The sequence below is a fragment of the Bos taurus genome, chromosome 16 (genome assembly GCF_002263795.3).
Source record: "Bos taurus isolate L1 Dominette 01449 registration number 42190680 breed Hereford chromosome 16, ARS-UCD2.0, whole genome shotgun sequence".
Taxonomy (NCBI): domain Eukaryota; kingdom Metazoa; phylum Chordata; class Mammalia; order Artiodactyla; family Bovidae; genus Bos; species Bos taurus.
The window spans coordinates 58535067-58560075 of record NC_037343.1 but is presented as its reverse complement, the minus strand read 5'-3'; the positions used below and the strand labels follow the sequence as shown (position 1 = coordinate 58560075).

The window sequence follows — 25009 nt, the reverse complement described above, 5'->3', positions numbered from 1 at the left end:
TCTCTCTTGCACACACACAGTCAAGCCAGACATGTCTTCACTTGTGTGTTCACTAATCACCCAGCCTCCTACACAGCAATATCCTCCATCCATGGGACACCCACATGTCACACACAGAGCAATTTTTAAAAATCCAAGCAGCCCAGGAAACTATCCTTTTCTTCTTTTCACTCTCATTTTTCCCCTAAAAAAAGGTCTTTTTAAAAAATATATGTATTAAACCACATCAGTTTTACCTCATATGTTCATGTTGCTGGAGCTGATTGACAAGAAAAACAATCACAAAATAAATATTTTTGTTGTTTTTTTCTTTTTTCTTAAAAAAAAGAAAAACATTTCCCTATACATGGTCTCTAACTTGACAGAGCTGCTTTCTTGGACAGAACAGATGCTGTTGGAAGAGGCGCTCTGACTGGACCATGAGCAGAACATGGAGGCAGCCAGGCCCTGAAACTGGGGAGGTCGAGGAAGCAGAGGAGCTAAGGGAGCGGGTGGGAAACACGGCTGCCTGCCTGCCCTGAGCGGTCCTCTGTGGGCAGGGGCCGGGGGTGGGGGGGCTGTCGCTTGTTTCCCAAGGGAGCCAGCTTGAGGGGCAGTCTGTGTCTGGAGAGCTCAGTGGAGGCAGCATACAAAAGAGTAAGAACCAACGTGGGGAAATCACGAAACAGCGCCATTTTAAGAAATCTGGTTAAAAAGAATACAAAAGTGACTCCACAGAGGGGGAGGTGGTGTTCCTACCCCTCCCGTTGTTCTGTGTTGTTCTCTTAAATGATAAGAATCACTTTCAAGGATTTGTGTGTTGCTGGGTTTGGCTGGTTCTTTTACTGAATCTCTCCCTTGGCTCCTCTCCTTCAACTGCATTCATTTGAGAAAGCACCGACTTTACAGCTTCAGGGCTGCTGAGTGGCCGCCTCCTGGTGCGAGTGTGTGTGTGTGTGTGTGGGCACGTGTGTTGTGCATGTGTGCAGTGGTTGCTTCTCTCTCTCCTGCCTGCTTCAGTCCAAGCCCCGAGGTCCCATCTGCTGGGTTCTGACAGTCTTCAGGGAGCACCCTGTTGGCACTAAGATCAGGGCTTGGATGAACTCCGCACCCTGGATTCATGGGTCCCTTCCCTGCCCGGTGCTGGAGTGGGTCCCCCATTAGCTACAGAGTTTGCCAGTCTCATATTCCACAGGGTTTGGCAGCTTGGAGTTGAAAGCCCTCAGAGAAGACTGGATCCTGCCCACCTCGTTGTTGGCCAGCTTGAGCCGATGCCGGAGCAAGCAGGAGAAAAGGTCAAGCCGGACCTTGCCAGGTGGAGAAAGCTGGTTGACTCGGTCCCTAAGCTCAATGAGCTGCAAGAGGGCGGAGTCCTGGGAACCTTGCGTGTATGGGTAGTCTAACTGGAGAATTAAGTCCCGGATGGCATCTGGGTCAAAGGGCAGGCTGTAACCAAAGACCTGCAAGGTGTTGATTTTCATATAGCCCAAGTTCTTGGAGGGATCGGTCATCTCCAGGGGCTCATAGTAGATTGTCTCGTTGGAGTTGTCATCCAGGGACTTGATTCGGCTCCGTAGATAAACGTGGACCGTCTCAAAGAAGGTCTTCCACCTGTTGCCCAAGGTGATAGTCCAATTTTGGCACTGGGCGGCTGCGTCCACGTTAGTCCTCTCCCAGTCAGGGAAGTTGCCCTCACTCACGGGCATGAACCAGCTCTCAGAGTGGCTGCCCCCGAAGGGGTTGACATAGATGGCCATGACAGGCTCCAGGGTGCTGTTCTTGGTGAGGCAGATCTGCAGGGACAGGGCCAGCATCACGTGCACCAGCCCAGGCTTGTACTTGTTGCTCTTGAGGGTGAGCAGCATGCGCTTCCTCCAGGAGGGGTCGAACCAGCTGCCCAGACGCATGTCGTTGCTGATGAAGATGGAGTGCACCTCGATGCGGCTGTCCCGCTTCTGCAGCAGGTACTTCAGCTCTAGGTCCTGCAGGTCTGTCTCCAGCCCCAGAAAGTTCTCCAGGGACTCGGCTACCTCGGGGCGGCACAACCCCTGGGCGAGCACGTAGCCCGGGTTGCAGCTCCCGCAGCGGGTACTGTTGTCTGGGGCACAGTGGGCACAGGCGGGCCCTTCGCCCAAGGCACAGGGGATGGGGCCCTGGCAGGAAGACTGGTCATAGGGGCAGGTGCAGCTGTGGCTCTGTTCCAGGAAGGTTCCAGGGAAGGTGCTCTCCCCACAGTAGAGGAGGGACTGGATACGGTTCCACCAGTAGGGCAAGGACCTGTGGGAGGGGAGACAGAAATGAAACAAGAGTCATAGGAAGCCACACACTGCTGCTTCCCTGAGGGTGGCAGGAGGCTGCCTAAAAGGGAAGTTGATGAGGAAGATAAGAGCCCCAGGTTCTCTGAATGAGGGAAACCCTACTGTACCACTTTGGGATGACCAGCACGGCCTGGAGCTGGGTATCTGATGGATCAGCATCAGAAAGGTCTGACATCAAATTTGCACTCATCCCTCCCAAGTACCACCTCATTCCCTCATTCAAAAGCCTGCAGAAGAGCTCAATGTCTTCCATATCCAATCTAGTTTTCAGCCTCTTACGTAAGATCTTCCAACAACTGGCTCTCCAAACTTCCCAATGATGTGCCCACCTCGTTCCCTCTTCACAATCCAGATCTGTCCTTTCTAGAACTCTCCGGTCAAGGACAGGACTTCTCTATGGTTGGCTCCCTCATTTCAGTTCTTATGATACCTCCTCAAAGAGGTCTTCCATGACTCCCCTCAAAAGCACCACCCAGCCCCTCTCTGTCATATCACGCTGCTTTGATGTGATCCACAGCCATGATCAGTATCAAAATGGATTGTGTTTGTTTACCATTGACTTGTTCAGAGATGGCTCCCCTGCAAATGCCACAAGAGCAGGGAACTACATTCTTCACCAACACATCTTCAGAAACTAGGACTGTTCCTGGTGCCTGGTAAGCATTTCTTAACTATTACTTGGGGGGGAAAAAAACCTTTCTCAAAAGCCCTTGCTGGTCTGTCCTCTCCACTCATGTGTCCCTTGTCACCTGGGCCTCAGTTAGAGGTGCACCTCTGGGTTCCTGTGAGGGCAGCACCCTCTCCTGGAAGGCTCTGGCTCACAAGCACCAGCCCACTTTCATCTCCTCCTGGACAATCTGGTCAAGACGTCCTTCTCCCAGATGGCTTTTCTCTTGGACCTTTGCTATTATTAGGACATGTCTTCGATTTATGTTCTACCAACATGAATTTGAGCTTCCCAGGTGGAGCTAGTGGGAAAGAACCTGCCTGCCAATGCAAGAGACATGAGAGATGCTGCTTCGATACCTGGGTCGGCAAGATCCCCTGGAGGAGGGCATGACAACCCACTCCAGTAGTCTTGTCTGGAGAATCCCCATGAACAGAGGAGCCTGGCGGGCTACAGTCCATGGGGTCACAAGAGTTGAATACAACTGAAGCGACTGAGCACGCAACATGAAATTAAGTAGCTGCTGCATAGTAATAATTTTCTAGCTTTGATGTTCCTATATATTTATTATATCTTTCCAATTAACAAATGCTCTCACTGCTTAATCTTAGGCCATATAAGGTAGACTCAACAAAGGCTTGTTGAATGCATGTGTGAATGAGTGATGGATGCTTGAAGGCCAGTGATGACCCAGCCCCCTCTGTTCCTAAGGACACAGCTCCCTTCGCTCCTGTGACTCAGAGCAGAGTTGCTGTTGGAAATGATCTATTGTGTGTGTTTCTCATCATACATAATCAGTGTGTGAGCTTTAACTCCACCCTTTCCTTTCCTCAAAGACTTATTAAAATGGAAATGAGTGAGTGAGAATTAGAGTATTATTAGAGTAACATTCGAATCGACTATAATTTATATAAAAGTAAAATTAGCTTCTCTCTTTTTTTCACTTCAGACACATCTCATAATTGAGACTGAAGCACAAGTAGGTCAAGATAACGGGAGCCTCTGAAAGGCCACATGTGCGTCCGCAAGCCCAGCTCTGCCGTGTTGGACAGGGGCCCTCCAGGGCCTCAGCCACTGTCGTGGGCGGCATGGCTCTGGCTCAGACACAGGGGTGCTCACCTCTCCTTGGGCAGACGGAAGCGGGGCTGCCGGTGACAGCGCTTGCAGAGGTTGAAGAGCCGGCGGACGATGCGATGGGTCTTCTTGAACAGCACTCGCAAGCTGGCTCCCAGCTGCTGGTAGCGGTGCTGGAGGCTGGTGTCCACCGCCCAGAACTGGGAGATGGCTGTGGAGTTCAGGAATCTGTCATCTGGCAGCCGCTTCAGCAGGGCCTGGAATTCCTCTGTGGTAAGGACACATGGGCTGAGCTGAGGGGGTGCCCTTCAGACCCTGGGTGGGCAAGAGCCCCCTCTACCCCCAAGACCCAGCTTGCCCATCCATCACTGTATGAGGCAGGAGGCTTCACACCATTCTCCCAGGACTTTTGATTTCCTTCTTTTTAAACAGCTTTACTGAGAAAGCTGTTTATGATTGACATACCATAAGATAAGGCTCCAGGATTCTTTCCCCTCTATCCTAATATACTTCTGAATTTCAAAAAACATCTCTGTCACCACCCATGTGGCCAGTGACCTTGGGACGCATCTCTTTTGCCATTAATACCTCCTTATAAATTATGCACAACCTTCTTGGATCACACCACAGCCCCCTTAGGGAAGCTGGTTAAGGTGAGGGTGGGCAAGACTGGCAAATGTGGGCACAGAAGACAGAACACCCACCTCAGAAGTCTTAGAAGGCTTTCAGTTCCTGAGACCAGCCTCTCCCACAACATCCTTCTCTCTGACTCTAGCACATCCTTCCTCTTTTGAGATTCACCCCTTGACCAGATTAAGGACTTCCTGTAGCTCAAACAGCAAAGAATCTGCATGTACTGCAGGAGACCAGGGTTCGATCCCTGGGTCGGGAAGATCCTCTGGAGAAGGGAACGGCAAACCATCTAGTGTTCCTGACTGGAGAATCCCATGGACAGAGGAGCCTGTCAGGCTACAGTCTGTGGGGTTGCAAAGAGTCAGACGTGACTGAGCGACGAACACACACACCTTGGCTAGATATCCATACTGTTTTGAAGTTAGTCCAGAAGCAGAGTGCTTTCTGGTTCTTAGCTCCTACTACAGGTCTGAGTTCTCCTCAGAGCTTCCTGGGAACAATGTGTTTTCTGAAGTCATGCTCAGATCTCTGTCCACAAATCTGCTTTCACTTAGGACCTGCAGCCATCAGGTCTCCTGATAGCAGTCCGAATAGCCTTCCTTCACTCGTTAGCAGTAACTCAGTGCTGAGAGCCCATAGTCCTTGCCTCCATACTCGAGCATCCCACTACCGTCTGAACTACCTTCCCATACTACCATCCCAATGCCACCACCCCGGTCCAGTGCAGCCAGGGTTGCTACTCTCCTCAGCTACTGAATACCTTGTCTAAGACTTGAGCTGGCAGTGCCTGGGTCCTCCACTCTGATTCTGATTTCTCCAGCCCCTGGTTCTTCATCCCCCACCCAGATAACTGGAAAAATCACACCTAGTAATGACATTAACAACTAGGATATGCATAATTCTTCTTATAAAACACTTAAGTATACAAAACGGCACAGAGAATATCAAAATAAACTCCCACAAGTCCACCACCTAGATCTTGCCATCTTGCTATATTGAATTCAGATTTTTTTTGAAGAAATGGGCAAAGCAAATATACTTGAAGGCCCTAAACTTCCCCTCTGTCTTTATCTAGATGTAACTACTCTCTTGAATGTTTTCTTTATCGTTATCATATATTTTTTAACATTTTCTATGAATACATTTATCCATGAAAATATTAAGTATTGGCTAGTATGTTTTTAAACATCAAGTAAATAGTACTAAATATGCATTATGTTAATAATGTATTATAGTATTATATATAAGTATTACATACATATAAATATGTAACACATAGCCTTTTTCATTTGCCTTGTTTTATCCAATATTGTTTTCTGAGACATAACTACTATTCATGTAGTAGTGAAATGTATATCATGCAGAGTTCTTTATAATTTCATCCACATTGTTCCATATGAGTCTTCCATCCACCGATTGCTATCATTTTCCTACATTTACAGATGAAGAAATGGAGGCACTGAGTGGCTGCATGGCTAAACCAGTCATACAAAGGGTCAGTAATAGAGAGTATTAGGTCTGCCCAAGATGTTACAGCAAAATACAACAGAATGGATGGCTTATAAACAACCAAAATACATTTCCAGGGGCTGGAAGTCTAAGGTCAAGAGGCTGTGGCCAGGTTCTGGTGAAGGTCCTCTCCTGAGCTGAAAATGGCCGAATTCCTGCTGGATCCTCACGTGGTGGAAGAGGTAAGGGATCTCTCTGGGACTCCTTTTATATGAGAGTGCCAGTCCCATTCATGAGGATTCTGCTCTCATGACCTAATCACTTCCCCAGGTCCCCACCTCCTAATACCATCACCTTGGGCATTAGATTTTCAACATATGAATTGGGGGCAGAGACACAGACATTCAATCTGTAACACAGAATAAGAACTCAAAACCCAGTCCTCTGAGTCTAAGTCTCAAGGTGACACTGATATCAGTTATACTGGCACTAAGTAAGCAGTCACCAGCATGAACTAGTGACTCTAGAAACATGCTATGCACCTCACTCATTCAACCAATATTCACCGTGCACCTGACGTGCAGGGACGGTGGACTCGGTGGCAAACAAGATAGATGAGGTTTATGGCCTTGATTATATTTACCTTAGCTTGAAATGGATCTCTTTGGTAGGTATTAGGTCTATTTGCATATACAACAAAAGAAAACGACTGAGACTTGGGGTGGTGATATAACCTGCTGGAGGTCACAGGCCAGTGACGTGGCTGAGTCAGGAACCAACCTGAGTGTCCCGTGGAGTACCTCATGGCCTCCTCCCATTCACAGGGAGGAAATCTGGGCCAACCCACTGCTCACCTGACTCCTCAAACTGCCGGTTGTGAGTCGCCCAGGAGTCCTGGATCTGCAGCAGGCTGTCCTCCATGGCCTGGATGTCGGCGTCAGGACAGTTGCATTCTGGGAAGGTGGGGCTGCACTTGCACCAACAGTCATTCCCCTTGCAGATGAGCTCGCCCTCGGAGCTGCAAGTGATGTAGCTGAGTGCAGCGGCCACAAAGCGCTCACGCAGGTACTCAGGCAGCAGCACCTGCAGGCCTAAGGAAAAGATGGATCAGGGAAAACTGCCAGGCAGGACCCGTGGGTACTCGCCTTCCCACACCCGAGGCTGCAGAGTCCCTGGCTGGAGTTCTGCTGACTTGTGCACCCTGGGTCCAACAACGGGCACCCCAGGCCCAATCCTGCTAAGTTGGTTGGGACAGAGGGTTACTGCTACCCCTGTGACAGATGGGGTACGTCAACGCTCAAGGCTTGGTTGAACCCCCACATCAGCCAAATTGAGAACATGCCTATCAAATGAATGGGCTTCTTGGCTACACCTCAGCATTTCTAGGATAGAAATGCAACAGTGTTTCAGATAAAGGAAGAGCTTAGAGTCCTCATGGGGGAAAAACATCAAGGCTTGTTGGACTTTTTGCTCTGCTTCCAAGGGCCATTCTATCTCTAACTTCTCTGAGATGAGCAGCGGGCCTCCTAGGATATTACTAAATGCTGACCCTCCTGGGCCTCCCACCTTAGCCCTGAAGATCAAGGAGGCTGCCCTGCTTAGGAGGTACGGACAGGTGTTGTGGGTATGTAGTGGCCAGGTATGACACCAAGTAATACTTCCCATATATGACTGCAGGTAACACTTGTGGTCATACCGAGGCTCTTACAGGTGAGGAAGTCCAATCCTCATGAGCACAGTGGTCTGCCCAAGTCACAGTGCTAGTAAAGCCACTTGGTGTCAGACTGTGCCCTTGTCCCCTTGGGTCCTACCCAAGGGGTGTCAGACTGGCTGCCCATCTCAGGCTTTCACTCTTGATGAGACATGAAAACAAGGTGGTGGTAGATGCCCCAAGTTAGATATAAATGCTCAGCTCCTTTCTAATTAGCTGCCTCTGGTCTTGAATATAATCCACTCAGTTACTCCAAGATTCAGTTTTCCTACCCATCTGTGGTGCCTGCTTGCAAAGTCACTTCAGTCATGTCTGACTCTTTGCAATCCTATGGACTGTAGCCCACCAGGCCCCTCTGTTCATAGGATTTCCCAGGCATGAATACTGGAGTGGGTTGCCATGCCCTTCTCCCAATCCAGAGATTGAAACCATGTCTCTTGTGTCTCCTGATTGGCAGGCGGGTTCTTTAACACTAGCACCGCTGGAGTGGTGGACATTGGTTTATCAGCAGCAGGATAGACTCCTAGTTGGCTTCTAGCTAGACGTGGTGGCTGTTGGAAGCCTATGAAGAGGTGAATGAATCACAGGCATGCCTTGGGATGCAAGCTAGCCACGTTCGAGGTAAGACCCACAGGAGGCTCCCTGAATAGGGACCCTAGGAGACACTGTGCCAGGAGAGTGAGGGACAAGAGGACTTCTGGATGGGATGGGCTCCCCTTTCATCAAATATCTGCCGGCTCTTTATCGTCACAACCTTGACCTTGGCAGGAAATCAGAGTCCAAAGGATGTATCCTGGTGTCAGCAGACCTTAAAATAAAACTTAGAATTGCAGCTGTAGTAGATGTTTGTTGCTCTTGTTTGAGATCTACTCCTGTTCAGAACTGCTCCTATGTTTCTCTTTCCTGACGATGTCCCTGCAGTGGCACTTGGGCAGCCCTCCCCATGTACCCTGTCCACACGTGCTTGCTTCCCACACTCACCCCTCTCCAAGCCCTTTCCTCTCACCTCCCCCATTAGCTCCCTCCTCCTCCCCATAACATTTCCCATTGCTATAAAATAAGTGCCCTGAGCAATGTCTGCATGAGTGATGGGCTATAAAATTAAATGGCATAAACTATTCCAAATGAACCACCAGACACTCTGAACTTCACTCATCGCTAATTTCCAGACACAAACCCAGTCCACCCAGGGACCTAGGAGAAGAGGGATGCTAATTGCATTGTGAGGCTTTTAAGAAAGGAGGCTTTTCCTCCTTTTTATTATGTTTCTTGATGCCTAAAGCATTCAGGGGTTGCATCTGACTTAGGTTGGCTGGAATTTGTCATCGTAGATCCTGGGTGAGGGCTATTGATTTTATAATACCAAGACAATCATATCTTAAACAGAGTTCAATTCCATTAGGCCTTAAGAAGAATGAATGTTCCCCACTGCCAAACAGCTCTGACTCCATCTACATAGCTCTGCCCCTGGGATGCTTGGGGGACACCTGAGTGCATCCCCTTATCTCCCAGCATCCAGACCTAGTGTCATTCCTGTTCCTTTTGCCTTTCTGTTTCTGCTTGTTCTGTCCCCGGTTGAGGCTCCCATTCCTTTCAAACTCTTCTCCTGGCTTTGATCTCCCATGGAAGGATGCAGACTAGTAACAAAAGGTAGGGACCATTCTCAGGATAACCAGTAGCCCCACATTTTGTGTAGCTCTTAGTTGAGCTAGAGACGATGTCCCATGATCACTCTGCAAAGACCAGCTGTTCCCCACTGTGTCCTTAGGATAAAGCAGAGGGTTCTTTGGACAACAAGGGAGATTGCCCAGCTAGATCAAGGCATAGAAGGATGGGTGTGCTCTTACAGTAGCATAGTGACAGAGATCTTGGGCAGGACTGGGAGGTAGGAGGATTCAGGCGTCAAGTGGTTTGAGCAATGATTGAGGTGTAAAGTAAACCATGAAAACCAGAAGTTTTCTCCAAAGAGTGATGGGAAGTTGTTAATTACAGGTCCCAGAACTAGGGGTTCAGTTCAATTCAGTCACTCAGTCGTGTCCGACTCTTTGCGACCCCATGAATCGCAGCACGCCAGGCCTCCCTGTCCATCACCAACTCCTGGAGTTCACTCAGACTCACGTCCATTGAGTCAGTGATGCCATCCAGCCATCTCATCCTCTGTCGTCCCCTTCTCCTCCTGCCCCCAATCCCTCCCAGCATCAGAGTCTTTTCCAATGAGTCAACTCTTTGCATGAGGTGGCCAAAGTACTGGAGTTTCAGCTTTAGCATCATTCCTTCCAAAGAAATCCCAGGGCTGATCTCCTTCAGAATGAACTAGGGGTAGTTCTTGTCTTTGGAAGGGTTTAGCCAAATGGGGCAGATGGGACCTTTTCCTTTGGGTGATCTAAACTTTTTCTTTTTTTTAACCAGCTATGGAAAGTGTGAAAATCACCACAGGGTACCTTACCGAGCAGCTGCACCTTGTTCTCTGGACTCTGTACCAGAACAGAGCTGACTGAGTCCAGGTTGTCGTAGTTGCTGCAGCCCAGGGGGCCAGTTCTGGTCTCCGTGACCTAGAGAAGGAAGGGCGGGTTTAGACAACAAGCCAAGGCTTTCCCTTTGCCCTGCTCTCTTCCGGTCAGCCATTCTCAGGCTCTGTGTCCTGTCCTGGACTGGCCCAAGGAAGGACATGGCTCGTCCTACCCTGGGAGCATGAAGCCACTTTTCCCCTTGTTCTGAGACAGGGAATATCAGTGGTGTAGGGCTGGCAGCAGCAGCTGTCCAGAAGTGCAAGCCTTTCAGAGAAGCCAGGGGGACTTTGTGTCTGAAAAAAAGAAACTCAGTGTAGGAAGAGGAAGCTGAGCCTCCACACTGGAGTTCCCCCATCTCCTCCCCCAGAGGAAGACCGGAGGCCAGATGCAGATGCTGTCAGCCCACTGGCCAGCCCAGCTGTAGCCACTTGATGTGGTGCTCACAGGCTTTAGGGATCCCAAAGATGAAACACACTAGAGAAATATGAGTTATGAGTATTATTATTAATATTAAACATTTAAGTTCCACCTCGGCACTGAGACGTCCTTAGAGAAAATCAGCCGTGGGCTTACTGCATATTTTAATAAGTATATTAAATATACATAATCTCTTATAGCTATGTAATATTCCAAAACACCACAGAGTCATGTTAAAATATTATAAAGTTGGACTATCAGTTTTTCCCTGATGTTTAAAGTATAAGATGAAAAATGGGGAGCTTTAAATGCACTGAAATAATTATGTAATAAGACTGATGGGGACCTGAGGCCCTTTCTTTTCAGGATCTCTGGAGGCTCTGCCAACAATCAATCAACCAATCAACTGGTATTTATTGGGCAGCCACTGTTCAATTCCCTGCAATTTATCAAACATTCATAGAGTGCCTTTCTCAGAGTTCTTCAAGGAAGTCGGCTCTGATACCTCTGACCTTCTCGCCTAGCTCCAGGCACCTCTGCTCTGCAGCAAGCAGATGACTTGGAGTTTTTCATCCTTTTCTGCAAGTATTTAAAGCCTGAGTCCTCCACACATGAAAGGCTCCATAGAGGTCATTCATAGTTATTTTGCTCATGAGGTTGTCAACAGCAATTAACGCAGTGGCTGGCACCTAATACATACTCAATAAATTAGAGTGTGTGTGAGTAATATGTTTCAGGCTTTGAGGGGTGGAGAGGTAGACACAAAGATGTACAGGTTATATTGTGTATCCTCCAGGAGGTTACAACCTATGGGAAGACAGGTACATACCCAACTGATTGATACACCTCCAGGTGGGGAAGAGGCAACGTGTCATAATGAGCCCTGAGGAAAGTGCAGTTCTAAGCAAGGGAAGGAGTTTCAGAGGAGAGAGGAACTGAGTTGTTCCTTCAAGATGAGTAAAACATGGACAGGAAGAGAATGGAGGGGAAGTACTCTCAGAAAAAGAAGGGGCGGCATGATCTACAACATATGGGCTTGATAGTGTGAGATGTAATGTGTCTGCCACTCTGCCAGTTATCACAGTGAATTCCAAAGTGTAAGTGACATCATTAAAGAGAATTTAGTATAGTTAGTCCTGAAAACTACATTTGGAACACAGTAAATGAGAGATGGTGTGATACTAATACAGTGAAGAGAGAAAAGGGAAAAAAACGTTGTTGCTTAAAGTAATAGGAAAAGGCTTCATGGAGGAGGTGATCCATAAATTGGTCTTAAAGGATAAGAGCAAAGAGGAGAATTGGAAGAGAAAGACTACAGGGCAAGCAATAGATCCTGGGCATGAGAAGCAGCAAGACCCAGCCTGGATGGGGAATAGGATCAAGGCCATGACAGAGGCAGGAAACCCCTCTACAGTTCCCAGGCTCATCCTCCAAGATCGTCCCATTTAACCTTCACACTAACTCTGAGACAGATTGCACTACTATCATGTTTCAGGGAAAGATACAAGGTTTAGGAAGATACTGGGCCCAAAGACTCAGCACTATTGAGTAGATGAGACAGGATTTTGACTTCTGAATCCTCAGACTTCAGTTCCTGGCCCCAGTGTCTCCTTTGAGGGCATATCAAAGGGCTGCTGAAAATGGAGTTAAATGCATGTAGATGACATCACTCTAAAAAACAAGTGTCAACAGACCAGCTCATCCAAAACATTTTAGTGATCTACCCTCTCTGCAGAAGGTGAACAAGGCATAAGACAAATTGTATAGACTTCTTTTATTTTTTATTGGAATATATTTGCTTCACAGTGTTGTGTTAATTTCTACTGTACAGCAAAGTGAATCTGCTATAAATATACCCATATCCCCTCTTTTTTGGATTTCTTTTCCCATTTAAGTCACCGCAGAGCATTGTATAGAGTTCCCTGCTATATAGTAGGTTCTCACGAGTCATCTAATTTGTGCATTGTATCAGAAGACTTTAGATATTATGATTACAGATGAGGAAATCAAGACCAGATAGGTTAAGTGATTTCTTCAAGGTCACACAGTCAGCTGCAGGGCTACGGTTCATTTGATTCACTCATTCTTTCTTTCACTCATTTATTCATTTATGAAATATTCCAGGAGAATCCAAAACTCACAGTGAGCCAGTCACAACCATAAGGAGTTTACAGACAAGTGGAAACATGTTTATACTGACATAATCCCAGTGTTACACATGAGCCTCCCTCCCTCTACAGGTGGGCACTTGGTGCTGAATAATGTCTCTGTATTGAGTGAGTTGGCGACTGGCTACTGCAGTGGGAAGGCAGAACCAGGATTATTTCAAGGTAAAGCTTTCTTTATCTATATGGTGCAAAAATTCCTATAGGAGCTGTGGCCAAGGACTAGCCCAGCTATTCGGGGAAGCCTGTCTCTCTTGGAATGGAGTGGGCTGAAAGACAGAGTGGGATGGGGGTGTGTGGTATTTGGGAGGTTTGCCTGTCCCCGCCTCCAGGTAAGCTGGCCACCACACTGCCACTGAGTTCTGCACTGGCTTTTCTACCCACCCACTCCCAGCATCGGGTCCATGCAGGGAGAAAGCTACATGCCTTATGCAGAAGTAGGACAACTCCCAAGGGGGTGAACAGAGCACAGCAACTTTCCGCTCTTTCATTCCACCCTGTCCCTCCCTCCCTACCACTGATTCATCTGCCCCCTCCCCAACCCCACCACCATCTTGTTCAACATTCTAGGGCCGGCTCCCATGCAATTTTCTGACCTTTACTTGCCCATTTCCGAAGATCAGTTCTAAAGAGAATAATCAATTAGGTGAGTCATTGAAAGGGTGTGTGTAGCTCTACTTTGTTAATTGCAGCACAAGGATGGGAACAAGGAACAGATAGAAACTGCGATCCCCCTGTTCATTTCTTGTTAGAGGGAATGATTCAAGCCAGATCTCCACAAGTGAGGAAGGCTCACTCAGGTTTTACCAGATCCCAGAGTCACTGCCCTTTCCATGGCTCCTCTGCCCTGAGCCACCTCTGACCTCCCACAGAAGCAAGGAGGTGGGAAGCAGGAGGGGAGCTGTAGAGGGTCCTCTTGCAGATGGTGCCTGAGCACTGACTTGACAAGCGGGATGAGCCAAGGACCCCCGAACCTGCGGAGTGATGAAAGTCCCAGAGTCCCTGGCAGGTTGATCCAGGAAACCCTGTGTCTCTTCCTGTAGAAGAGGCAGACAGCTTTGGCGGATTATAAAGAGGGCCAGCAGAGGTAATGGAAAGTGCAGCTCAAAGAGAGCCTCAGATAAGCTTTCAGAAAGAGAAAATAATTGTGTGCTAATTGGTCTGTTGACAGAAACCGTCCTGCCTTCAGAAAGCCCTGATGGATCTCAGGTTCATTAGCACATCCAATTTTCCATAAATGCCGGATTGTGCAAAGCCTCATTCGGGTGAGCCTGCTCTCCTCCCCTTGCCCTTCACTCTCTGGCTGCTCCCATCCTACCTGGTGGGGAGGGGGGCTGGCTTGCTGCACAGCTAAGCTCCAGTAAAATGGGCTTCTAATTGTGGCGATAGGGCTGGCCAGAGAAGCACATCTGAGAGTGTGTGGGATTCAAAGAGCTGCAAATTGAATCCCAGGCTGCTACAGGCAGGAATCTGGACAAGTCACTTTAAGGATGCTTATGAGAACAGCTCCCTCTTGCCATCCTGAGGTCTATGCAAAATTGTGTGTGGGTTCTTTTCAGGCAGTTCAGGAGCCTCTCAGACTCCCCGCCAATTCCTTCCTCAGTCTTCAATTAAGTAGAGGGTGAGTCACAACTGGGGTTTCCCAGGTGGCGCTAGTGACAAAGAACCTGCCTGCCAGTGCAGGAGATAAAAGAGGTACAGGTTCAACTCCTGGATGGGGAAGATCCCCTGGAGGAGGACCTGGCAACCAACTCCGATATTCTTGCCTGGAGAATCTCTAGGACACAGGAGCCTGGAAGGTCACAGGCCATAGGGTCTGCAAAGAGTCGGACACAACTGCAGTGACTTAGCATGCACACATGAGCTACAACTACAAAATACGCCCCTGCCCTCTTCTGGGCTTTTATCCCTTCCCAGGAATTACGGATAGGATGAATCTGTGTTCAGCCCTTTCCAGTTTGCAAAGTGTTTTCATGTAAACCATATCATTTGGTGCCACCCGATCCTACAGCAGAGTAAGGGGTGATATTCACCATATGTTATTCACAGTGTGTATCAGCAGGGAGGACAGGGGTGTGCTCACTAATCAGAAGAAGTGTCAGCTATAGGGCCATAGTGAGGTGCAATGATCCCAACGTGCATCAGTCCTCTGGTTATTATTCGAGGAGATCCTGGGGTTCCAGGGTAGGGATAAAGGTGGTTAGAGCGGCACATAGCAGACTACATGAAGATGACTCACCACTGTATGGTGGCCAAGTCAGCTGAATCTCAGTCCTGTACAGGTGAGTCAAATAGTTGGTAAATCCAGGTCATGGAGTTTAATAACTAACGTCTCAAGGTCACAGGAATAGTAAATATCAAGGCTGAAACCCAGTCCCTATCTTCTCACTTGAGGAAGTTTCTCTCCCATTAAACCGGGCAGCCTGCCAGCCCCATCAGGCACTTTAGTGGGTGTCTCACCACACACCCAGCACAGCGAAGAGACCTGGAACTGTATGCGTATGACACTCCCTGCTGCCTAAGCCCGATGTTGCGTGTGGGGAGGTGGAGACAGGCGCAGAAACAGCTGCAGTCTAACGTGACACATCCTGGAACAGAGATGCGTACTGCCCACGGCAAACCTTGCACCAGAGGGGGTGTTCAGTGGGGTCTTGGGCATGTGTTAGATAAACAAAAGGGGGTAGGGTGCCTCTTTCTTGCCGTTAGTGAAAAGAAGTTGCTAACAAAGGGTAGAAAGTAAGAGCACCTCTGCTTAGAGAAACAAGAAACCGGCAGATTGACTCGAGAGTTTTTCCTTCACCAAAATTGAGCAGGTGGGCAGACCCCCTCACCCCCACCTACCTCCACCCAGAATACTGACTGCGCTGGAAGCCAGCTCATCCCCTGCAAAGGAGCCTTCAGTAGAGGAAGCAGGTGGCAGGGGCTGCAGCACCAGCAGCAGAGTTTGAGCTCGCAAGGGTGTGCTACTGTTGGGGGGTGGGGTGTGGGGGGGTGCTGTCTGGATTTGCAAGTGCTGGGTGTTAAAGCAAAGAAGTGGTCTCCAGTGGGGTACCATTACTATCAGGATGGAATGGTCAGGTCAACCATATGGAGGGAGCAGAGCCATGGGATGGGATGCCAACACCTCCCTTTGCTCCCTAGTCTAGGGTATGCCCTTTAACAAGGACTGTGGGTTATACTGAGAGGTGGAATAAGACACTAAATGCCTTTTTTTTTTCATGGTTCTCTGAACTATATAGCCCATGGGGAGCACCCATGGTGCTCCCAAACAGAAATAACTCCAGGTCAAGTAGCCCAGTGGAAACTGAACAAGTCATCTTCCCACCTGTGACTCAGGAATTCCAAGAATAGGCTTCTGAGGATGGTGGCCCCTCTTTGGAGAAGATGGACAGCGACTCTACTTCTAGGACGTGCATCTACAGGCGTATAACAGACAGGATTTGAGTGCCTGCCCACCTCTCACTGTCACCACAGTCCTTGCTAAAGAGGTGAGTCCAGGAAGCCATGGCTGAGATAACTCCCAGTCTTTGTGCTGGACTAAGGTGAATCCTGAACCAGGTTCCTCTGGGGAATTCAGAACTATGATACTGGCCGGGTGAGGGAAAACTTAAGCAGTGATTATGGAGACTTATGAAATTCAGAGTAACTAAAGCACCTACTATGTACCAGGAGGAGAAGGCAATGGCAGCCCACTCCAGTACTCTTGCCTGGCAAATCCCATGGACCGAAGAGCCTGGTGGGCTGCAGTCCATGGGGTCGCTAAGAGTTGGACACGACTGAGCGACTTCACTTTCACTTTTCACTTTCATGCATTGGAGAAGGAAATGGCAACCCACTCCAGTGTTCTTGCCTGGAGAATCCCAGGGACAGCGGAGCCTGGTGGGCTGCCGTCTATGGGGTCGCACAGAGTCGGACACGACTGAAGCAACTTAGCAGCAAGAGCAGCAGCATGATGGGAAATGGGCTTTCCTGGTGGCTCAGTGGTAAAGAATCCACCAGCCAATGCAGGAGATGCGGGTTTGAGCCTGGGTTGGGAAGATCCCCTTGGAGAGGGAAATGGTAACCCACTCCAGTATTCTTGCCTGGAGAATCCCAGGGACAGCGGAGCCTGGTGGGCTGCCGTCTATGGGGTTGCACAGAGTCGGACACGACTGAAGCGACTTAGCAGCATGTACCAGGAACTGAGACTGCTACAGTGAACAAGAGAGGGCTCTTTGTCCTGATGGCACTGGCTGAGACAAAACAGAAAGATAACGTTCAGCCAGGTCCAGCTTCAGAGCAAGAAAAAGCTAAATGCAGGCCGAAGTCCGTGGCATACAGAAAGTCTAGAATAAACAGAGGAAAGAACTTGAACTAGAGAAGCAGGAAGGTGAAGCAGGTAGAGATGAAAATGTAGAGATGTATTACAACAAGAAACAGAGCATCTTGGGAGTGTTACTGTCCTTTTACTATGCCCATGGGTCTACACTGGATCCAGTGTCTTGTTTTTAAGAGCTCTGTTATCCTTCACCAGAATCCTCTTAGCAGACAATCCTGACATTCAAGCTACCTTTTTCTTTCAACTTAACATGCTCACATGCAGTTGCACACACACTGAGCCCAACCTTTGTGATAAGTGGGGTCCGTGACTCATTCACCCAACGAACCTTGACTCATGACCCATAATGTGGCAAGCTCTGTACTCCTACTGGGAACCAAAGATGCCTAAGACCCAGTCCCTCCCATAAGGACCTCAGAGTCTCAGAGGTCCTCTTGTTAATGAGCACTCAGTTCAAATGACAATCCCTATAAAGGAGGCATGCTTGAAATACCGAAGAGGGGCATTTAACTACCTTGGCAGTCAGGAATGGCTTCATGAAAGAGTTACCTTTTTGAGCCAAACAAAGAAGGGGTAGGAAGAGCCACTCAGGTAAACATACAACCATTGCAAGCAAAAAAGAGCAGGTGCTGGGGAAGGGAGACACAAGAAAATGGTATAAATGGTTAGTGAAGGGTTGTGACAGGGGCCAGGGCAGCGGGGGAAGCAAGGGTTGAGAAGAGTGTAAAAGGATTGCTTGGAGCTAAAACTAAGAAGACAACAGGCACAGTAGGTCTTCAATTGCCTTCCCATCTTGTTAAGCAGAAGAATTATTCCTTTTCAAGGTCCAGTTGCTCATGCTGTCTATATATTTTCTTATTAGATCTTCCCAGAAATCCTTCACAGTAGAAATTATTCTGATTGTTCAATGATTTTAGAAGGAACTAATTGGAGTTCAGAGAAGTTTGGTAAGTTGTTCAAAGCCTTGCCATGAGCTGAGCTCAGACTCTTGGGTTCTTTCCCATGCATCACACTACCTCCCTGAATGGGAGATGAGCCATACCCCATGTATAGTCAGGAACCACTGAAGGAGTTTAAGCAGTGGAATGATGATTTGTACTCATGCAAGCAGCATAGATGATGAATCAGGGAGCAGAGTGGAGAATGAGGATGGGAAGACTAATTATGCAAGAAAATCAGGTAAGAGTTGATGACATTCTGAATGGCCATGAGCACAGAGAGGAGGCAATAAGTGAGCTGAAGACATGACATGCAAGGGAGTAATTCTAGTGATGGATCTAGGGATCTAAGATGGACAACGAGGCCCTGGAGGAATGATAGAGAAAAGTTGGTCAGGTCAAAGGCTAGAAAGGGACATTAATGGGACCATGGGGTTATTCATCCAGGTCTACCTTTCATGAATGGATAAGGCCAATTCTTCTTCAACTTTAACACAGCCCACTAGAGGGTTGGAGAGGGGGCTTCTACATAGCTCTGTCTTCTTAGTAAAACCCACTCCATGCTATTACAGTCCTTCTTTTATCAGTTTAAGCTGAGACACCAGCCTCCAAAATGTACCCCAAGTCTGCCTGAACATCTGTCTTCCTCCTCTCTCAGACTCTCACCCCAGACCCTGGACATCCCCCAACCTGACCCCTCCTCTCCACTTATGCTCCATCATGCCCTCTGAATCTCATGATCAGTCCTGGCAAGAACATCTATAACCTCAATCTATTCTCAGGAGTCCACCTCACCTTTTTGTCCTAAGCACAACTTGGCAGCTTCTGAGGACATGTCTCCCCCACAGTCTTCTCTAGGACCAATGGTCCTCCTTCCTCTCTAACCTCTGGCCCCTCTGAGGTCAGAACCCTCAGGACTATCATTCACTACACCTCCATATCGCAATCTATTTTTCTTGTTACTCCCTCTCCCTCACTAAGGACTTTCAGAGTTTAGCTTGCTTATCACCATCTTTCTTACCACAAACAGATCTGAATCATTCCTGATGACTTCAGCATCCACGTAGGTGATCCTTTAATACCCTGCCCTCCCCACCTCCTCATCTTGTCCTCCAGTGAACCCCATCTTGGCCTCCCATGCCTATGGTCATGCCCCAGAACCTGACCCTCTGTAACTGCTATATTAAACATCACACACTTGTACCTCCTCTAGTCTCTTCCCTGTAACAAGTCATCAAACCTATTTAGACTTCCAATCTTTTGACCTAGTCAACTTTTCACTTTCTATCATCCCCTAATGGTTTCAAATCCCTTGATCCATCACTATAATCACTCTTTCTATATACTTTCAACTCTCTTGCCTATTTTTCCTCTCATCTTGTACACATACACACACACACACACACACATCTTGGTTTAATTCAACTCTCCATCTATCTCATGCTTGTCTGAACATGAAGGGCTGAATATAGCTGATAAAACTCACAACTCTGCTGATTGGCCTCATGTAACAATTATGACCATGGGCCTCAAATGGGCCTTTTGTGCCCCTCGACAATTCACTCCATTTATCTAGTCAATTGATAACCTTAACTCTCTGAAAAACCATTTCATACATTCTTTTCTCAGCAATTCCTTCTTCCATTTAGCCACGGACTTTGCTTGTTTCATCAAGGAAATGGAATACATCAGAAGAGGATACCGGTATCCCCCACCGTCACAGCTGTCCTCTCACTGCGTGTGTGCTGTGTGCTCTGTACTGCCTCATGCTACAAGGGATGCAGTGTCTGTGCTCCTATGTGAGGCCTGCCACGCCACTCCTGCCTGGAGTAACCACCTCTCTCACCTCCTCAATTGCTTCTGCAGTCATCTCCCGTCTCTCCTGCACCATGATTTCCCCCCTCTCTACTGAGTCATTGTAATCAACATACCAATATCTTGGAATATCTCCCATTTTTAAAACAAAAACACAAGCTCCCTTGATCCCACATCACTCTCCAGCCATCACCTATTTTACTATTTGCCTTTATAGCACAACTTTTCAAGGACTGTCTCCACGATTCTAATGCTCACTCCACTCTCTCTATTGAACCTTTTCTACTCAGCCTTTTATACCTTTCATGCCACTGAAACTACTCTTATTTAGGTTACCAGTTACCTCCACATTGCCAAGTTGAAGGTCATATTCACAATCTGACTGCTTAAGTTGCCTGCTCCTTCTTTTGGAAAGCCCTTTCTTCACATGGCTTTGTAATCCAACTTTGGTTCTCCTCTTACCTTTATGCTCTGTCTCAGCTTCCTTTGTTGAATCCTCCTCATTTGGCCCATTGCTGAAAACTGATGTACTTCATGATCCAAAGCCCTAGGTCCAGTTTATCAGCAGCATTCAGTCCTCAAGTGATCTCACTTCATCCTTTCCTATAGTTTTAAATGCCACCTACACATGTGGATATATTTGCATGCCAAACTTACATCTCCAATATCGACCTCTCTCTTGAAATCCTGGTGTGTATAGCTGATCGCCTGTTAGATATCTAATAGGAATGTCAAATCCAGTGTGTCTAAAACTGAACTCTTGATTCCTCATTTCTTTCAGATCGGCACCTCGCCCCAGTGTTATCTGTTAATGAAATCACTGTTCATCATGTTACTCAGGCCAAAAATCGTGTGGTTAATCTTGACTCCTTTCTTCCAGTTTCTTACCTGGATAGGCTCTACCATCAAGTATAACCTGAACCTGGGAGCTTCACATCAGCACTATTGCACCAACTTCATCCAAGTCACTGTTGTTCATCTTGGCCAGTGCAGTAATGGGTCCACTGGGCTCCAGGAACCCCCTTCTGTCATCAGCAATGCCCTCATGGTCTGGCCCCTGCAACCACTGTTGCCTCATCTGCCTCTTCACTCTGACTCCACTCCAGCCACACTACCGGTGCTCCTGGATCATACCAAGCACACTCCCACTTAGGGCAGTTGCACTCCCTCCCTGCTCTGTCTTGAATGCAGTCACTCAAGATACCCTTGTGACTCACGCCCTCGCTTCACTGATACCTCTGATCTGGTCTTCCCTAAAGTACCATGTTCCCATCACCCTCTATACTCGTCCCCGACTTTGTGTCTTTCCATCAATAATCCCATCCAACATTATCTATGTGTTTAATTATGTCTCCACCACTAGAATTTCAGCTTCATGAGGGGAGAGACCTTATATGTTGTAACTCACTTTTGGATTCTCAGTGTACCCAGAAGAGTGCCTGACACATAACAGGTGTTCAGTAAGGTTGAATTGGCATATGCACATTGCTGTATGTAAAACAGATAGCCAAAGAGGACCAACTGTATAGCACAAGGAGCTCTACTCAATACTCTGTAATAACTTATATGGGAAAAGGATCTGAAAAAGAATAGATATATGAATGTGTATAACTAAATCACTTTGCTGTACACCTGAAACTAACACAACATTGTGAATCAACTATAATATAAAATTTAAAAAATTTTGAATACTTATTGAATGAATGAATGAATGAACAAAACTTCCTTGTGAATCTTGGGTGGGATAAAAGCAGAGTATAAGACTGATTCTGAACAGCCTCACTCTATGTTTAGAAGTAGAATCTCCAGTGATCCCAAGTATCATCACTACTCTTCTCTTCCCTTATACAACATGAACTGTCCTAGAAATCTTCTAGAGAACATGGGATGGACGTTACAGTTATTTAAATCATAGGAAGTATTGAGCTTTTCAAATATACATGAAATCCCATCACTCCTCTGCTTGTTTTCTACTGTGCTTTGACTTATATTAAAAGTCTTATCCCAGCCATGTGAGCCGGCTCCAGCCTACCTCTGAACGTCATCTTGCACCAGCATCTTTCTTGCTCACCTCTCTGGAGTCACAGCAGTCCTGGCTTTCACCATGGTTCCTGCCTCAGCACCTTAGCACTTACCATTCCCTCCTCCTGAACACCCTTCCCTCAGATCTACACACAGCTGGCTTCTAAGGATTCAGACCCCAGTCTAAACCCCAAGTGCCCTCCCCTGCCCCTCTCGCCTCAGAAGTCTGCACCTATGACCCTGTTTTCCCCTTACATCATAACCTGGAGTGACTCTGCTGACTTTTACAAGTTTATTATGTTCATTCCCCCACTATAATGTGACCTCTGGAAAGCAGTGGCCCTGGTTGCCTTTCGCTGAGGTTCCCTCAGTGGGAGCCTGCCTTAGGGAAGATGCCATGTGGCTCTTTGCTGCAGAAGGAAGCGCCTGCCCAGGCTTTAGGGCTGGTTTAGGGCTGTGCCCACATCAGAAAGTTGCTTTCCGACTACCTTCAGTCAGGCCCGGCTGACGTGGAGCTGGCGAAGACCCAGGCCTCCGCCTGGTGTCTCTGCCTGCCTGTCTCTGCCTGCCTCCCCCAGGACCTCTCAGGCCCTTACCTTGATGGCCCCCGTGGCTATCTGGATGTGGTGTAGCCGCCGCAGGGTGCTCTCTCTGTCGATGAAGTAGGAGGCTGCCAGCTGGTGCAGGGTCTCCAAGGACACAGCGGAGCTGTTCCCACTGCCCCCGATCACAGAGGCACTTCCTGCCGTCTCCGACTTCCGGCTCAGTTTCCGCTTGTCCACAAAGATGGTCAGGGACTCTTCTCCTACAGCAAACAACATGGGTGTCCTGGTGAGGCCCCCAGCTCCCCAAGCCCCTACCCGTAAGAACATGAAACCCTCAGACTGAGCCTTAGCTCAGTCTGTGGAGCCTGTGGCCCCTGCTGACAGGCTTTTCCCATCCCTACCATGCTCGGAGCACTCTCATCAAACTGCACCACAGCAGAAGGGCATTACTGCATGAGAGGCCAGCCTCCTCCTCCTCACTTCTGTAATCTCCCAAAGCTCATCCCCCGCCCCTCCAGCTTATCCATTTAACATCCTTTATTGATCTCTGTCTCAGGCAATCTACCTCTATGGGGAAGATAAAATTCTCTCTCTCAAGTTGTTTATAAAGAATCACCATGGATATTTCTGCTCCCTAAGAAAGGGCAAAAGCCTTGAAGCTCAACCTCCCTTTTCCCCTCAAACGCTCAACACCTATGACATGTCAGCAGCTGGCCTGAATCCTTGGCGTGTTCCTTTGTAGTCCATAAGACAGTGAGCTAAATGTTATAATAAAGCCTGCTTTCTTCTTTCCAGGACAGAGAGAACTCTGCCTCTTTCCAGCTCTCAATTCTGCTCTGGGTCCTAGCCAGAGGTTGTACCACCCGACCTTTGCCTCCATCCAGCCCAGGATCATTGGAATCTGTTTGGCTGGTTACCAGTCTCTACAGAGTGGTAGCAGAGAGATCAGGAACTTAATGAACATTTACTTTTTTGCCTATGTGTCTGGGCTTCCCTGGTGGCTCAGGCTGTAAAGAGTCTACCTGCAATGCAGGAGTGCGTGGGTGCTAAGTCACTTCAGTCGCGTCCAACTCTGTGTGACCCTGTGGACAGTAGCCAGCCAGGCTCCTCTGTCCCTGGACAAGAATAATGGAGTGGGTTGCCATTTCCTCCTCCAGGGGATCTTCCCCACCAGGGATTGAACCCAGGTTTCTTATGTCTCCTACATTGGCAGGCTGGTTCTTTACCACTAGTGCCACCTAGGCTGCCATGCAGGCGACGCAGGTTCAATTCCTGGGTTGGGAAGATCCCCTGGAGGAGGAAATGGCTACTCATTCCAGTATTCTTGCCTGGAGAATGCCATGGACAGAGGAGCTTGGCAGGCTACAGTCCATGGAGTCACAAAGCACTGAACATGACTGAGCGGACATACTACTGTAGCCACAGTCAATATTAGGATATGGAGAAACTTCAGGGTTAGATGGCTCAGTCAAAAGAAAACTGGGAGCGCCCCCTGCTGGCAAGTTCTTAGTAAACGTCTGTCCCCCAACCTCCTTACGCTACAACCCCCTCCCCAAGAGGATGCTTATAAGCAAAGAGCAATGTTCTGGCAATGAAATTGGATGTCAAGAGATTACACTGTTGACAAATGCACCAGAAGGAGAACATTTCCCAGTAAAAAAAAAAAAATGATGGGGAACACATGTATACCTGTGGTGGATTCATTTTGATATTTGGCAAAACTAATACAATTATGTAAAGTTTAAAAATAAAATAAAATTAATTAAAAAAATTTAAAAAAAAATGGATGTGCCGACACTTAGATGTGTAGTGTAAACAGTTGCTTCTTGATTCACTTTTTCTTAAAAATATTATGATTAGGTTTTTAAAAAAAAAGAAAAAAAAAAAAAAAGGAAGAATAAAAGATCCAGGAAAAGTATCGAAGCTGTAGTCAATAGGTGTTAGAAAGCTATTTCCAATGGTCTGGCAACCAGCGAGTGTAGGATGGTAGGATCAAGGTACTGCTTACCTCCAAGGGTGGCAGAAAGTAGGAAGTGAGTGCCATACTTTTTGATCAGGCTTTCGGTGACCTGTTGCAGGTTGGGTCTCCTTCCCAGGAGGCGTATGTTCCGGATAAACTCTGGGGCAAGAGGCAGTGGCAAACTAAAGAAGTCCTTTCTTTCCAGAGCCAGGTTGTTCACTTTCCAACGTGCAAACTCCCTGAAGGGAAAGACAAGGGAAAGTTCATTGTATTCTGGGACAAGAGGAATAAAGTTGGGAGCAGGCGCGGTTCTTTCTTCACTCGCACAGCCTCATTTCCTCTCAGCACACATCTCTGCAGATGCAGGCACCAGTGCCTAAAAGAGGCCCTCTGGCGTCTCATTCCCAGGTGGTAAGAAATCCCTATCCCAGTTGACCTCCCAGAATATGCTCCCACCTGGCCTTCTCATTGGAGAGTGGCTTCCCTTC

The 25009-nt window shown here is 47.8% G+C and overlaps 1 protein-coding gene across 2 annotated transcripts in view; it reads right to left on the bottom strand.

The window, feature by feature from the left end:
• Nucleotides 1-291: 291 nt before the first annotated feature.
• The window catches only part of BRINP2 (BMP/retinoic acid inducible neural specific 2), a 142316-nt gene continuing 117598 nt past the window's right edge, over nt 292-25009 (bottom strand). For both annotated transcript variants that reach the window (XM_024976864.2, XM_059875808.1), the window contains exons 3-8: nt 24570-24760; nt 22613-22821; nt 10278-10383; nt 6975-7211; nt 4084-4306; nt 292-2256 (exon numbers count right to left, since the gene is read on the bottom strand). In XM_024976864.2, coding sequence (XP_024832632.1) covers nt 1140-2256; nt 4084-4306; nt 6975-7211; nt 10278-10383; nt 22613-22821; nt 24570-24760 — 2083 coding nt within the window. In that variant the 3' untranslated portion in view covers nt 292-1139. The remainder of the gene's footprint in view (nt 2257-4083; nt 4307-6974; nt 7212-10277; nt 10384-22612; nt 22822-24569; nt 24761-25009) is intronic.